This window comes from Saccostrea cucullata, unplaced genomic scaffold (genome assembly GCF_032062105.1).
Source record: "Saccostrea cucullata isolate Sc308-1 unplaced genomic scaffold, CSIRO_AGI_Scuc_v1 ctg2262, whole genome shotgun sequence".
Classification (NCBI taxonomy): Eukaryota; Metazoa; Mollusca; class Bivalvia; order Ostreida; family Ostreidae; genus Saccostrea; species Saccostrea cuccullata.
Genome location: NW_026927022.1, coordinates 134,138 through 151,350, shown reverse-complemented (window position 1 = coordinate 151,350; position 17,213 = coordinate 134,138). Strand labels below are relative to the sequence as shown.

Below are 17,213 nucleotides of genomic sequence, written 5' to 3'. Positions count from 1 at the left end.
TCAAAGTGACTCCTTATGTTTTTCTTACTCCAATGTAATTTCAAACGGTTCCATCTTCAGATGGTTATTTTCTGCTATTCAAGGCGTAAAAAGCAATTGAGAAAAAGACAAAAATATTTATGCAGCGGAAATGTAGAAAGTGCTCTTCCCTCCAAACATCCTGTTCATCTTGTGTTATAAGAATGTGAACAGAGACGATAGACAAGTGTAGTGTATCTTAAGGCCACCTACATATCTCTCTCTCTCTCTCTCTCTCTCTCTCTCTCTCTCTCTCTCTCTCAACCAGGGATTTCTGTAGCTATCTCGGGAATCTATGTACACTTGTTTCATGTACAGGGCATCCGCACTTATTTTTACTGATGTAAAAATAAGTAGGAATGCATTTAATTGTATACGAAACAAGTGCCTGTGGGGTATATTTCTCTTTTTTCTTCTCATTCTCTCCAAAAACCTTGGCACGTGGGGGATCGAGCTCTCTTTTCTAGAAGCCAGTTTTTTTTTTCCTCTCTCTCTCTCTCTCTCTCTCTCTCTCTCTCTCTTCTAGAAACCAGGGATTCTGTTTGCAGTATGTCGACTACAAATCGGCGTGGGCGGAGGACTATTGATTTTTTTCCAGGAGAATCCAAATAAAAACAAAGCTGCTCACATTAAATCGCGTGCCGACAAGAGCAAGTTGTTATTTGGCCTTGTTATAGGATAATTCATGCGCTCACGTTCAATACTACAAAATCACAAGAAAATAAGAATAGGCACTGTTTATATAATTAAAATTCTACTGAAATACAAACAAAAAGCACCCCTCTCCCAAGAAACATACACACAAGAAAAATCTAAATTGTGATGGAGGAAATTTTCATGAAGTATCTTATATATAATTTGCATGTTCATCCAATTTCTGTTACACATGTACATTAACAAAAATTGTTCCAAATTGTGTCAACACTCGTTTTTTCTACCGAAATACTGAGATAGGCATTGCGAAGGATTTAGTTGATTTTTATACAGCATAGGCGTCGGAATCGTGGAGGGGTGCTACGGGAGGGGGGGCTTAATTAGCCCTCCCCCTCCTCACTTTTTTGGCAAATATACATAATATAGGCATTGAAATTTGGGGTTTACCTTTTTTGTTGCTTTTTTGCTTCCGACGCCTATGTACAGTTATACCTTAACTTTCACAAGGGGGCTTTCGAGTCTTTCACAGAAAAACATCAAATTTTTGAATTCCATCAGCTCTCTGCTCCAACCTTTTGCTCTTTAATTTCCCCAGATTTGTTTCTAGGTTTATTATTTCCATACTGCGTCTGTTGTTCTGTAATGGTACGGAGAAATATGTAAAAGTATTAAAAAATTAAAAAAGACAAATGTCTATAATGAGTTTTATAATCTATATTCTGTATTATCATGGAAACATGCAGAGAGTTGGAAACTTAGCATATAGCTGAATATATTGATTTTTTTCTCACTTTTAAATTCATTAAATTTCTTTTTATATTAATTCAAATCATATCTGAAAAAAAAATTGCTGAAATAATCATTGTAATTTTGAAGGTAACTGATTATTCTTTCGCTAAAATGTCCATGTACATGTACTATACACATTGCTACTAATGCCCATAGATTCATATGCATGTTTAGAAAAAAAATCTGCAAAAACTACGTCCTCCAGGTAAGCTGCTCACCAAATATTTATACATAAATAAATGAATTTTTAGCTCTGGATCCAACAGTAAATGCACACACAGAATACCGTACACGAAGCTCTTTGAAAATATCTAAATCATTAAGAGACCCAGAAACATTTCTGCTGAATCACGAATAATAAAATATTATAATCTGCGAAAACAACCAACAGTAGAGAAGATGTCAAGAGTTACATGTACAATATATTCCAATTTATTACATACATAAAATATACATGTAATATGTGCGTCATTATATCTCTGTCTCTATTAAACCAAAATAAAATCAAATAAAAAAGAAATAAAGGAGACATAAATAAAACACAAGGAGCAAAAAAGAGGGGTACAAGAAATCAATTTTAAAGTGATATAAAAACACATATCATAGACAGACAGACGTGTGTATATACCTGTCTGATCGATAGTTAAAAATCTATATGGTTTTATCAATTGTACAAGCATGTGTATACTGTATATACACATTATTTTCACAAAAAAGATTTTACTACTGTAACAGATATGGTATTCATCTTTTATCATCTATAACATTAGTACTTTGTTAACACTGGTATTTGAATCTCTAGAAAATTTAACACAGCGGGTGATTGAGAGATCGGGATTGATCGTGAGATTTGTTCTGATAGTCACAATTTAGAGTACATAAGTTTCCCCCCTTTTTTTAAATTCATAAATTGACTTGCTACTCCAAAAGTGCAGTCAAGCGGAATGTCGCGAATTTCATTTTTTCATTGATGAGTCACTGTACAATGTTGGAATGTTGCAATTTAAGATTAGAAAAAAGTTGAATGACCCCCCTTGTTTTCTTTTCTTAAAACCTCGTGAACAATAAATTGCTTGTAAATTAAGTGTTTGAGATTTTGAGGGGAAGTTTATCAATGTTTTTACCCCCTTCTCAACTCTGTAAACAATTAATAAAATTTGTGAGAGAAAAGAAAATACAACCCCCTGCCAAAACACTTAAGGTTGAATAACCTTGGTAAATTGGATCATAGAAGTCTATATCTAAGGGAAATGAATACTATAGGGACTCTAATAGGTCAATGTCCAGTCTAAGAACGAATTCAAATGCATCTACGTACACGGTGTCACTTTCCATGCAACTATGTATTACATATAAATTTATAATTAAAAAAATCATTCCATTTTTGTCTATGAATTCACTTGATGATCAAATATTCTTTTCATTTATCAACATTATCAAAGTTTACGAATAAAGCAAAACGTGCAATTTTTGCACACATAGCAAAAAGTGTACCGGTAATACATTCAGATCGAAATAGCTAATTGGATATGGTTTTAGTATGATTGACATAATTCCATTTTATCTGGCTTTATCACACTGAACAGGCCAAAATTCATATGCATTATCTACGATCTGATGATTTTTTACATTTTATACTAAATTAAGTCATGACAGCTGTTCTAGCATATTAAATGAAGTTGTTATCTCGTGTTGAATCCTCTCTCTCTCTCTCTCTCTCTCTCTCTCTCTCTCTCTCTCTCTCTCTCTCTCTCATTTTGAACAAGCTGGAATAAAACTAATCGAACTGTAATGTAAAGATGAGATCTACATGTAGAAGAAGAATGGAGCGGAGGATTTATGAAGACCATATATCTATCGACGGCGAAGAATCCCCCGCAATGATTGACAACGGTTTTGAGGCTTTATAATCTTTTTCATCGCCCTAGAAACGAAGATCGAATTTTTTCCTCGTCCGATTTCTTCGCGGCCTCTCCAACCACCCACGCATTTGGTGCGGACGTTGACTTTAGTGGCATCTGTCACAGACGATGCGCACATGATCAGCAAAATTAATGATAAAAAGCCCGCATAACATCCATTTTAAGTACTGTACTTGTAAATTTCTTTTACACAGATGTTATATTTATCAGCCCTTGAATTTATGCTTTATTTTGTTGATTTTAACCCTTGATAGGCGGAGACAGATTAAAAACATTGTCTGTAAGTTCCAGATCATCGTATTCAAACTGGGTCAAAAATCAATATTAAATTTCTAACAGTGCAAGGAGCAACGAATTCAGTGTGTTGAAATTAATCATGGGAAATGTAAATATTCAATCTTTTACACAATATTATCATGCAGAAGATAAAATACTAATACCATTTAAAGGGAAAGAACACGTGCTATTGTTTATACCGGTTGTGACGTCACAGAGCGTCCATAGTAACATTTGTGGAAATTGGAGGGGGAATAAGCGCGCCTTTTCTGTGCTGTAGAGATTAGAAACAACCTATTACTGCATTTGGATGTAATAATGTGGTTATAGCATATTTTACTCGTTTGTATGACTCATCCAGTGCTGTATTTATATTTTAAACTTACTTAAGAAGTGCTTTAACAAATTTGAAGACTGTCCAGATAAAAATCAGCTGAGAATGACAGAATCGGCGCAGTCCTACTTTCCATCAATTCCCCCCAGTGCACCAAAGGCAACTATATCATACTGCAGGTATTTTATTCACGATATTTACTGTGAGTGGTCTGAGCAAAAGCTTCAAGATATGCAAGGACGCACGTGAGATTATCTCCTTATTTCGAATTTCCTCGAGAAATCATTTAACATTTGCAATATTTACATGCATTAAAACGATAGGTTGGTTGTATACGAAAGTTAAAAAATAACCTTTATAAATAAACTTATTAAAAGTCTACATACAAACCCTATGTTTTTCTACTGGATCCGAAACCTGAAGCATTGCCATAGAAAGAAATACAAATCTGATCAATTTTTTTTTTAACCTTTAATTGTCATGTCATATTTGTCATACAAAGGTGCATTTAATATTTATCTTTTTTTACTTCTTACATGTTAAATTCCTTATTGGTAGGAAAACATTTTATAGTTGGAAAAACTTTTTTTTTAATTTTGTAGGTCTGTTCAAGAAGCACCATTTTCTGCACTGACAGGGGTGGTTGTGGATGCCAGAATTCCAGAGCGTGTAAGTGAAGATATACTTTTCAGTTATAAGCATACAAAATGTACTGTACGTGTTAGAGGACTGAAATTTTCACAACTTTGTCTTTAATTTCGGGCATGGGTATGTCACCGGGTTCACAGGTGTGTGAAAGTTAGTCAATAGATCGGATCTTAATACCTCAGTGGTTAGAGTACTGGCACGGTACGCCAGAGGCACTGGGTTCGAGTCCAGGCTGAGACTTGACTTTTCAACACCTGTGACATTTGGCGCCCTACAAAAAAAAACACTGTTCCCTTGGAATATGCTTCACGCATTTCCTTAATTTGTAGAATTCGAGGACAAATTTCTACAAAAGAGGGGGAACATGTCACCGGGTTCACAGGTGCGTGTAAGTCAGTCAATATATCGGGTCTCAATAGCTCAGTGGTTAGAGCCCTGGCACGGTACACCAGAGGCCCTGGGTTCGAGTTACGGTTTAGGGTGACATTTGCCATTTTAAGAGGCCCTGGGGCTACATATGGAGGTTTCTATGCAAAATATCTAATTAAATTACATAATTGCTCTACCTAACGCAAAGAACATGTTAAGACATGTTTTCTAATACATTCTTACTATTCACCACCTGTGACATTTGCCATTTTAAGTTCCTTGCATTTGAACTACCTCCTACCTAAATTTCACAGTCAGTGTAAATCTTTTTTGTTTTATTCAGTGTCCAGTTTCCTAAAAATTTTTCGATTAAGAAAGTTCAAATTAATAAACTGTGGGTACTTAGTATGTATTAGAAAATCAATTTGAACTTTCTCTGTACATGAAATATACAGCTTATGGATTTTGATTAGCTCATTTGCATAGAAATATCCATATTTAGCCTTAACTCACTTGCGTACCTCTTACCTAAATTTCACAGTCCGTGTAAATCTAAAATCTCCTTGTTTTATTCGTGAGAACTTTTAAATTATTTTACATCAAACTACACAAGACAGTATGCCCTTAAAATTTCATTCTTGCATATAATAGCATTCCATAAGATTAATGAGAGCAATAACCACAACTCATGAAAAATCTGTATCTCTATTAAAGAGACAATGACTATCTTGTGAAAAAAAAGTTGTCACAAATTTTAGTGACAAGAACAGTTACTTCATGTAGATAAATTTGGGCAATCTCCATTTCAACATTTTCTTGTGAGTGTTAAGTCCTACTAAAAATTCTGGTATCAATTTCTGCAGATTGGACATCACTATAATTGCAAATCAAATACATGTACCGTGAAATCACAAATTTTTGTGGGAGTTTAATTTCGTTGTTTTCAAGGTATAAAGGGACCCACAAATTCAAGTACACCACATAATATTAAATATGTCATATATGTAGCTACTTAATATTTCCCTAACCATGAAATAAAATCCCCTCAAATCAAAATTTTTTTTCAAACCTTGAAAATTTGATCCCACCAAAATATGTGATTTCAAGTTGTACCGGTATGTACCGGTACATGTATGATCATGCAATGCTGTCATTTTATATCTATTAGAACTGATTAACATATGTCCCAATCATTATTTATCTCCAACCTGCTCTTGCTACTCTTTCATAATCTGGAATCTCTATTAGTCTGCAGTTAATTAACGCTCCTTAAACTTTATATGGCTGAAATTCATTTAAATCTCATTTTCAGTGTTTATTTATCTAAGTTACAGCATGAGTAAATGTATAAAAAGTCAAATTCTTTAAGTATTATTTTATATTGGTTGAAAGTTTTTTACATTGTGACAGATGTGAGATCTGTGATAAATTTGAACCAATACTCCAAATTTCATAAATTTTGAACATTTAAAAAAAATTCAAGACTTGATGTTTATCCCCAATTTATATAGATACATAATAGATAACTCTCCAAACAAAATGAAGAAAATGATAAAATCAAAATTGCAGAATGATTTATTTATGATTTTACAAGTTTTTGATAATGAATATCACAAAGTCCTATTTACGAATCTACAGTTTTACATCAACAAGCTTATATTTGGAAATTTTGCAGTTTCTCAACAAAGAAAAGATTTTTCTGCAACTCGACCTCTGAAATATGTATTACGCAGTTTGTCAAAAAGTGTTAAAAAAAAAAAATTACTACCAGTTTACTACCACCCCCTCTAAATACATCATTTAATTATTTGAAAACACCACATAAACAATGGAGTAATTACACTACCCTGTCAGAAAAACATGAATGGAGAGAAAAAAAAATCCCTTTTAGCGTTCAGTCATTATAGTGCGTAATTGTAAGGTTTCTCTCTCAATTAATGGGAGTTGACTTCAATCACCATTTTAATGGCCGCACCAAATAACTTTTGTCATAGAAGGGATTAAACGTAGAATGTTGTGATGTTTCTGATTTTTCTGAAGTTTCTATGAATTGTTGATTGATCAGAATACTATCCCAGTTGTCAACAAACATTAGACTCATTAACTGTGAAATATTACACTCGTTAACTGGGAAGAAGGAAACAATATATACTGAATTTTTTTTTTTGAACCTAAAAAGGTTATGATAAGAGATATTGGATTAAAGTTTTCACTGGAAAGTCTAATTAGCGCGTTTTGTCATTCCTCTTTGACTTTTCCCCTTTTTAGTGCAGTTTTCTCTATAAAGTAGCTGATCAAGGATAGGTTCTCTCAGACACAACCTAGATATTATATTTATCAATCATTTTTATGGCTTGCCCGAATCAAATGATCCCAGGGGTATATTGTTTTTTTCCTGTCTGTCTGTTTGTCTTTCTGTTGTCAACTTTAACCTAGCCCATAACTATTGCGCTGTGTATAAAGTGTATATACCACTTCAATCTACGTCCCACTCCAGAATTGTGTTACAATCAGAGCACAGTGTTTCACAAACAAAATCTTGTTATTTATTTATAATTATTAATGAATATTATCACCATCTCTCAATGGCCAGGAATTAATTTTCTACTGAGAGAAATAGATTTGAACAATATGTCTTTATATTTGCACATTAAAAATGTTTTGATGAGTAAAAATATTTTTGCAATTATATTTCATCGAGTATTTCATCCTAAAAACCAATGTCTCAAAAAATGCCAAACAATCAAAGGTGATGTTGCTTAACTTTTTTTGAAAGTCATGTAGTACATGTATAACATGTTTATAGTATCAATTACTGTATCAAAATCAACAATATAAATTACCAGTGAGAAAAATTTAAGAATAGGTTTAATATATTAATTAACAATATTAACAATATAAATTACCAGTGAGAAAAATTTAAGAATAGATTTAATATTTTAACATAACTAAAGGTTTGAAATTTTTGAAAAAAAATCGGGGAATTAGAATCTTAATTTTTCAATAATTTTAACAGATTTCTTTCCTTTTAAATTTTCTCACAGTTAAACAGCAATAAATTATTATTATTCAGTCTCTTTAGGTATATTTTAACAAAATCATTTTTATTTTCAATGTGCGCAAATTATGAACAACACAATATATTTTTTCTCTTCAAACATATTATTGTTATACGAACAGATCTTTTTTTCTTTCTTAAATATTTGAATGGCCACTTTTTTAAAAGTTCTATGCCAGACCTCTATTCAACTTTCCTACATATCAGATAAAAGTTTTTTCTAAGCTTTTATTTATCTACTGGTATATTGAAACATACATGTATTGATATCTCTATCAGTCTTTGGTTGTTTAGCGGGAAATGTAATGCCCAATTGAACTTTAATCGATTTAACTGTAATGTTTTACTTCATGAAAAAACAAACTTTAGAAGCACAATAACTGGTTTGAAAGGATTAAATTCTAAATGTGTCAGGCAAACCAGCCAACACTCAAGAACGTATAAGTATTATTTAAGACCAGAGTAAATATTAAGCTCTTATGGTATTGATTTTTAACAGATCTCGAGTCTTGGAATAAAGTGCTGATCAGTTCTCTCAGAGTAAATTGTTTTAAAAATATTGATCTTAAGATTGAGATATCCAGTTATTTTCCAAAGAGGCTTTACGATATTAAGGCTGCAGATGCTAAAAAAAAGTCTTTGACATTTTCTCTTTGTACACCCAATATCATTGTCTGGCATATCCAATAACTTAATTCCTCTTAAATATCCAGTATATCAGGTACAGCTAGGGTTTATGAAATATATATAATTATATAAAGGTACATTATTAATTAATTTTGTCATGAGATGAATGAAAGCCATATTAAGAATTCTGAATGCAAATTTTTGGGTTGTTGAGAAAATGAAATTCGATCTCAGGTAAAGCAATTATATTCTGCTGAAGATTGGAAATATTACCTTTAATTAACAGATATATATATACTGCACAGCTGAACTTGAGTATCTTGAACTTTAAATACTATAAATGTCTCGAAATGAGGTGAATTAGTCTCACCCACCTCTTTACGTTTTTATGCGCCCGGATCGATAGATCCCGGGCGTATATTGTTTTTGTCTTGTCTGTTTGTCTGTTTATCTGTTTGTCTGTTTGTCTGTTTGTCTGTTGTCAACTTTAACCTTGGCCATAACTTTTGAACAATAAGAGATAGAGACTTCATATTTGGTATACATACTCCACTAATAAAGTCCTTTCAAATGACATCAAGGTCAATGACCTTGTGACCTTGACTGTGACCTATATGCTAAAAATAGCTTTTTCCACTGTTTGTCATAACTTTTTAACCATAGGAGATAGGGACTTCATATTTGGTATGCATACTCCACTAATAGAGTCCTTTCAAATGACATCAAGGTCAATGATCTTGTGACCTTGACTGTGACCTATATGCTAAAAATAGCTTTTTACACTTTTTGCCATAACTTTTGAACCATAGGAGATAAGGACTTCATATTTGGTATGCATACTCCACCGATTAAGTTCTTTCAAATGACACCATGGTCAATGACCTTGTGACCTTGACTGTGACCTATATGCTAAAAATAGCTTTTTCCACTGTTTGTCATAACTTTTGAACCATAGGAGATAGGGACTTCATATTTGGTATGCATACTCCACCGATAAAGTCCTTTCAAACGACGGCAAGGTCAATGATCTTGTGACCTTGACTGTGACCTATATGCTAAAAATAGCTCTTTACACTTTTTGCCATAACTTTTGAACCATAGGAGATAGGGACTTCATATTTAGTACGCATACTCCACTGATTAAGTTCTTTAATTACACCATGGTCAATGACCTTGTGACCTTGACTGTGATCAATATGCTAAAAATAGATTTTTTGAACTTTGTTGCCGCCGGGCGCATAGTGTTTCACAAACACATCTTGTTTAACCTGGAAATCTCAGATTCTTCAAAGCCCATCCATTTACGTCAAGGGAAAATCGAGCAATACTATTCATTTTCATCATACTGTTAAAATGTGTATTTACCAGAGAATCTTATGAAAATTTACATATAAGAAGTGTCAACAGAATTTAAAAACAATAGGGAGAAAGAAATATATAACATTGCAAGGGGGGAATGGAATAGATTTAACAGAGAAAGGAAGATAAAATATATTGTTTTTAAACATCTCAATTTCTTTTTGTCCTCGAGAAGTTCAAAATAATAAGGTTTGACTGTATGTGAACTGTACTGAATATTCTTTATTTGCCCCCTATCAGTGGAATCAGAGGGGACTTATACTTTCCTCCTTATCTGACTGTCTGTCTGTCCATCTGTCTCATATGGTTTTCTGCACATTTTTCCCCAAATTCTTGCAGGTATTGAAGTGATTGAATGAATGTTCTTTAAAATTACAGATCCAAAATGCATTCCATTCTGTTTTGGTGTTTGTTTTTTTTTTATTTAGAATTATGGGCACTTTGAATTTTTAAGGGGAACTAGTTTACACTTGCTGGTACTCTGGGGGTCTAGTATTGCTTAGGCAATACATTCAGAGTGCTTGCTTCATATTATATTTCATAAAATGATTATTAAGTCTATACTGAAAAGTGGGAAAGCCAGACACTATAGATAAGTCAAATTAAATCCAAGGTATTGGGTTGTACAATGCAAAAAAAAAGAACAGTTTAGGACAATTCATAATACTGTATATGAATTCATATACTATGAAATATACTGTAAGAGTATATACATTATTTGGGGAATAATATTAATATGGATGTCAAGGTTGCATACCCGATTGTAATCAGTTCAAGCAAAATATGCTTTTCAGAAGATATAATCTACATGAAATCTCTTTATACCTTTTATTATTTGCTTTGCACACCATTTGAAAGATGCTGAGTTGGGGAATTTTTTTTTTTTTTTTTTTTGTGCTAATTAGGCAACGGAATAGTCATTACATTTCTCTGTTCTGTATTAAGGTATTTTCACTATGACATTGCTGTCTCATATATGTATATGTTAAAGGTGGGGTCCAAAATCCTAATTAAGGCACGATTCTGATGCATTATGACGAAAAAGTGCGTCATTACGTTGGATGTGTCCTACATTGTTCCTCTACGTCAGAATGTTAATTCTATCACCTAAGCTTCCTTGCTCTGGATGGCTTATGAAGAAGACAGATTTCTTATTTGTGGACAGAATTAGTTATACTCCAAGAAGATCTGTATTTTCACGTTTCTAAGCCCAATGAGCTTTATTTGTAATGAATACGACTTTGGCATGCTAATGTCTTGTAACTGCGTGATGAAAGAGTCGTTGCCAGTTACATTGGGTGATGAATTGAAAGAAGTTATTACTTCCCCAATAAGATGGACAAAAATGGAAAAGCAGGGCATTTAGGAATGCTAATAAGTTATTCTGTTCTGATAATTCATTTTATTACGCCAAAGCAAAAATTTGATCACGTTGGACTATTATTATGCTGACCTAATTGCCATCTGCTTTTTGTGGCCATTTGCTGTCAGAATGGTCATGTTGACTTCCACCCACCCAATAATTTTTACTCAGCATTTTGAGTTCACTCATTGTGGTATACATGTAGCTACTCTATGTCCAATGCAGCCAGTAATTGGTCTTTTTTGAAATAACTAACTTGCTATAAAAATATTGCATTGATCTTTTCAGAAAAAGGTACTGAGCAAAGCAATTTTTTGAATCAGTTGATACTCATATTCATACAAAGGCCTTTTCATATGTTAAAAGTGGAATTAGACTATTATAAATACTATTCATATGAATGATATTATTACATTTATGCAAGCAGCTGTATTATTTACACCATAATTCTTTTTTATGCAAACTTTGATGAAGTTCTACAAGACAAAATCCTCACATCATGATTCCATGATGCATTTTTTCACAAGTATTACAAATATGTAATAATAAGTCAAAAAAAGAACTTTGATATTAAATGAAATTAAGAAAAGAAAAAAATATGCAACTTCTTAAGCTTTAAATAGAACATTGATATTAAAAGAGAAAAGAAAAAAATCCAACTTCTATAAAGCTTTAAAAATAGAATTATTATTATAGCAGATCTCACTTTTTAAATTTAATAGAATGAAAAGAAAATCTGTCACTGTAGCATTGATCCCACTTTATAGCTGCAATCATTTCTGTGAAGCACATGTATATAAAAACTTTTATTTTTTTGTTTTAGCACCCAGTGACTCCAAGATGTCGCATGAGAAAAAACGTGGGAAGTACGAATCGCTGGCGTCTCCCGGAATCCCTCGGGAGCGACCTGTTGGGAAGTTCCCAGGCTATAAAGGCGGTCCAGATGAGCTATAATAATAGCCTGGTCAATATCATCACAGGTCAGTGTCTCAACAAAAAAGCCTCAACTCTGGCAGTACATAGTGTCATTTTATCACATTCTGATACCTCCTTGATCTTTGGACCAGAATAAAATTCAAAGATCCACATGAATTCATATCAAATAAAAATGACGTAATTTTTTCTCTTGTCCATGTAAGTGAGCTTTTCATCATTTTTCAAATCTTGAAAATTGTGTCTGTATTTGAATAATTTGCATAGCCCCCAACCTCTGATCTAAAATGTTCAATTATATTATGAACCACTGTTTCAGATCAATTGAAAATTTTTTTTGGAATGGAATATATGGATATAACAAACAGTATTCTGGCTCAAAAGTCCTTTTAAGGACAGATGAAATTTTTTTACAGGAAATGAAAGCACTGTCTCTACTTTGTGTTGATGTTCTGGATTGGTTTATATTTTTTGGCCTAATTTCATTGCAAATGAAGCTTTAAATAATAAATTTCCAGAAAATAAAAAAATTGTAAACCTTACATTTTGTGATGTTCAAATGTCCATCTTTCAAGTCCTTCTGAAACCATCCTTTTTAATCTATACAAATATTTTTCATTCAAGTTCCATTTTTGTGCAAATTTGAATAATTTACCTATAATTATTAAATTTATGTTACTTATTATTTATTTTCATTTGTTGCATTGAATGAATAAAGACTATATGTACATTGTATTAATATATGTTTTATTTTTCCTCCATAAATTGTCATATAGTTATTTTCAACACAATCTTTTATTGACAAAATAACTTTTACAAATACTCACCACTGAATAAACCATCTGTTACAATAAATAGAAATATGAATGTGCTGTAAGTCACAACTAAACACATAGTCATAGCCGTTTGTCATAAGGAAAACATCAAATTGGTAAAAGCAAGAGTCTAACCGCAACGGAAAATAAAAAGACAGATTGTATTTTTGAAACGTTCATAATGTTTTATGGGCATTTTAAGGCCCTCAAACCCACATTTTTACTTAATACATTTGAGAATTTGCTTTATTTTTAGCTTTACAAATTTTTTTATTAAAAAAAAAGATGAAACATCTCATCCTTTTTAAAGGGGAGGAAATTAAAAACAGTTTAAAATTTAAACAATAAAAATCTTTAACACAGAACTGTAAAACATCAGAGGTGGGATCACCATGGAGGAGTCTTCCCCTTCTGCTGTTGAACAGGTAAAAATTTAGGAACCTGGGGGGGCACTTATATATTAAAACTTGATTTTCTTTAGATTAGCTCAGGTGAGTGATGTGGCCCATGGGCCTCTAGTTAAAGAAAAATTAAAACTACATTTTAAAAACTTGTTTTGGATATATTTGCACGCAGGCATATTTCAGGACTGCATTTAAAGCCAAGATTTGTGTGTGCAAAATTCTGATGTTAATGTACATGTACAGGTGCATATTCAAATTTTGTGTGATTTTTTTTTTTTTTACCTGTAAAATGAACATATGTACCAGTTTATGTCTGATAATAATCATAATATATCTAATATTTCTTTATAGCTGAAAGCCCTGTTCTTAATATGAACCTTGATGTTAGTAAACCATACACTTTCCGTCAGATAGAGGATCGTCCAATCACGGAGCCCGAGAGAAAACTGAGTCAGCAGAGACTGTCTGTGGACGCCTTAGCTATTCAGTGAAGTTCAGAAAGTAAATACAATAAATTTAAAAAAGAAGTTTTAATGTCGTATGGCTTTTTTTTTTCAATCATTAATTTATCAATTTTACCAAAGAATTTGAGATTGAATTGCTGCACTTAAATATGGAATTTATACAAAAGAGGGGGGATTTATGCAAATAAGTGATAAGATAGATCTCCTGAAAATCAACTCCTCTATACATATTTTGATTTATTAAGTTTAAAGAATAGAAAAGTTATGTAGTACTGCTACTTTAGGAAGTTTCCTTGCTTATATATCCCTTTACATTTGTGAAATATTCTACTGAATGGTATGGAATTAACTTTATTTCCAAACTCATAAGAGCCCACCTATTTCAAGGCAAATCCATTAAGAATTTTTTATTTGAACTTTTAGTAAGGAGAATCGAGATAAATATAAAAGAGAAATAAAGGAGAGATTGTCATGTGATCAAATTATTCACAAATTATTAAATGTTATAATTTTAGAGTACCAACTCCGCTTGGACCAATCAAAAAGTATGTACCATCTATTGCTAGGCCAGCCACACCTAAGGACATATTTCTTTACCACTCCAAGAAAAGCCAGAGTCAGTTTGGACCGGGTATTGACTTTTTTTCCTATTAAACCTTCAAGCCCATATTTTTTAATTAAGTTCATTAAGTTCATATCCATTAATTATAATTGCAAATTGTGTCCTTGAGGTTTTAAATGTACCATTCATAACATCTTTTGATGATGATACATTTGAAGATCTACGGTGCACATGGGAAATGTAAATCTACATTATTTATTGATACATCAGAATCATTTTGGGGAGTCTTTTTGATGTTTTGGTTAGGGAGAAGCTAATATAATGAATAGCTTTCCATACATTTCTGCAGCATTGCCTCATGATAAATATGTAGTTTTTAAAAATTCATGATGTGGGATCAGTTTTTGATTTTCAGGCCACACCCGGTTTCAATAATATATCAAGTTGAATCAGTACATCATTTCACAAACAAAATGGCAAATATAATATTCTTAAAATTTCCTCTTTTACAGTACATGTGTACTATGATGTAGATGTTGATCATCATGAATGGTCAAGTGGAAACTGAACTCCATTAACAAAATTTGGGGAGGGAATTTTTTTATTCTTTTTGAAGCTATCATTTAGCTATAGCCTAAGTAATTGGACTTATTTTATGTTATCAGTTTAATTAGCTTCAGCTCAGTGTCACCGGGTTCACAGATGCGTGAAGATCAGTCAATATATCGGGTCTCAATAGCTTAGTTGGTTAGAGTGCTGGCACGGTACACCAGAGGTTCTGGGTTCGAGTCCCGGTTAAGACTTGACTTTTCACCGCTTGTGACATCAGTATGTTGCAAAAATAATTAATATTTAATTACTGTTAGATCATAATAAATGTTAGAGTGGAAACTGAACTCCATTCACAGAATTTGGGAGGGACATTTTCTTTTCTTTTTTTTTTTTTTGAAGCTATATAAATTTAATTAGCTATAGCCTAAGTAATTGGACATATTTTATGTGATCAGTTTTAAGCCTCAGCCTGTTGCCACAATAATTAATATCTAAATACTGTTACACACATGTTTAGCTACCTAAGAACAGATAATTAGGGGCCTCACCTGGTCACGAATTATTGATCTGGGGATTTTTACGGCAATCCTTGCCGGCCAATGATTGACTGGCTCAATATACTCACGTTGTAATTCATGATTTTTTTATTTAATGCAATTGGGAAAGGACAAGCATACTGATGTTGGTTTATGTTTCTTATAATGTTGACGCATTTGCAGAGAAAAAAGATGCTGCATATTGCGACATCATTATATAAACAAATGAGTAAGCTGGGAAAGTTTTCTAGCTCACCTGAGCTTTTCTGATCACATGTGGTATGTTGTCTGTGTCCATTCATCTGTCTGTAAGCTTTTCACCCTTTCAAACTTCTCAAGAACCACTGGGCCAATTTTAACTAAAGTTGGTACAAAGCATCCTTTGGAAGGAGAGTTTACATTGTTAAATGTCTAGTCCCTTACAAGGGGAGATAATCAAGAAAAGACAAAGTAGGGTGGGATCATTAAAAAATATTCTTCTCAGAAAAGCTGAAACTTATGTGGAAGCATGCTGAGTACATGTTGTGTAGAGTATAATTTGTTCAAATTATGACCCCCCTGGGTAGGGCTGGGCAACAACAGGTATTAACAGAGGGGAGAAACCTGGTGAAGAGCAGCAGAGCCAAAGTTTTTCAGGTGAGCATTGTGGCCCATGGGCTTATAGAGACAAACTTTCATTCATGTACATGTAATAAATGAAGTGGTGTGATAAAGGTTTTTATTTGTTTGAATTAATGCCATCGGTTGGTTATTATGGGAAGTCAGAATAGAATTACATGAGAATTTCTCACACTCGATCACAAAGAGTTGTACATAACAACACAATATGAATGCTGAATATTATTGTATTTCAAACCTCTTTCCAATTTCTTTCCAAAATAGTTAATTGTAAAATTGTTCATGAAGCAATCACCACTAGAATTGTATATTTGTGAGCTTTTCATAATGTTTCACCAATTTCGTTTCAGAATCATTTGGTTTGAATGCTCTTCATTTGCATGTCTAAAAAATATTAACTGAATATTAATCGATGCCCTGCAGTTTTGATTGGTTCAATTTGTTTTTACAACTTTCAGAAAAACAGTGTATAGGCCTACGCAATAAGGAAGTCATATGTATGAAAAAATATGTACGTAACTTACCTAAAGCTGTGAATTATGATGGAGTTAATCCAATATAAACAGTCAGTGTGAAAAATTAACATGCCTCTCTCCATTGTTTTAAGTTAGAAATCATGTTTGCAGCATTTCTTTGGGAATTTTAGCAGTTTGATAAAGGAGTTACAGGGGAAAAACAGATTAGAAAAAATGATTTTCCATTTAATGAAAGGATGGAGCAAATTTTTTTTTCCGATTAAAACTATGGTTCACCATTTAATGAAAGGAGCAACAGTTTGTTCTTTTCTGAACAAAATTTCATTGTCTTCTATCATTATTCACATTTAAATCAATTAATGTATATGCATACCATGTAGGTCAAAAAGTTCCTGATTTTGGTAAGTCCAGTAGAAATTGCCAGTAACCATGACAA

At 32.6% G+C, this 17,213-nt stretch overlaps 1 protein-coding gene across 1 annotated transcript in view; it reads left to right on the top strand.

Moving 5' to 3' along the window:
- Positions 1–3,889: 3,889 nt before the first annotated feature.
- LOC134273274 (BTB/POZ domain-containing protein 16-like) overlaps positions 3,890–17,213 on the top strand; it is a 36,277-nt gene continuing 22,953 nt past the window's right edge. The window contains 5 exon segments of the mRNA XM_062755460.1: positions 3,890–4,172; positions 4,596–4,662; positions 12,241–12,397; positions 13,921–14,061; positions 14,551–14,664. Of these exon segments, the coding sequence (XP_062611444.1) occupies positions 4,099–4,172; positions 4,596–4,662; positions 12,241–12,397; positions 13,921–14,061; positions 14,551–14,664 (553 nt within the window). The 5' untranslated portion in view covers positions 3,890–4,098.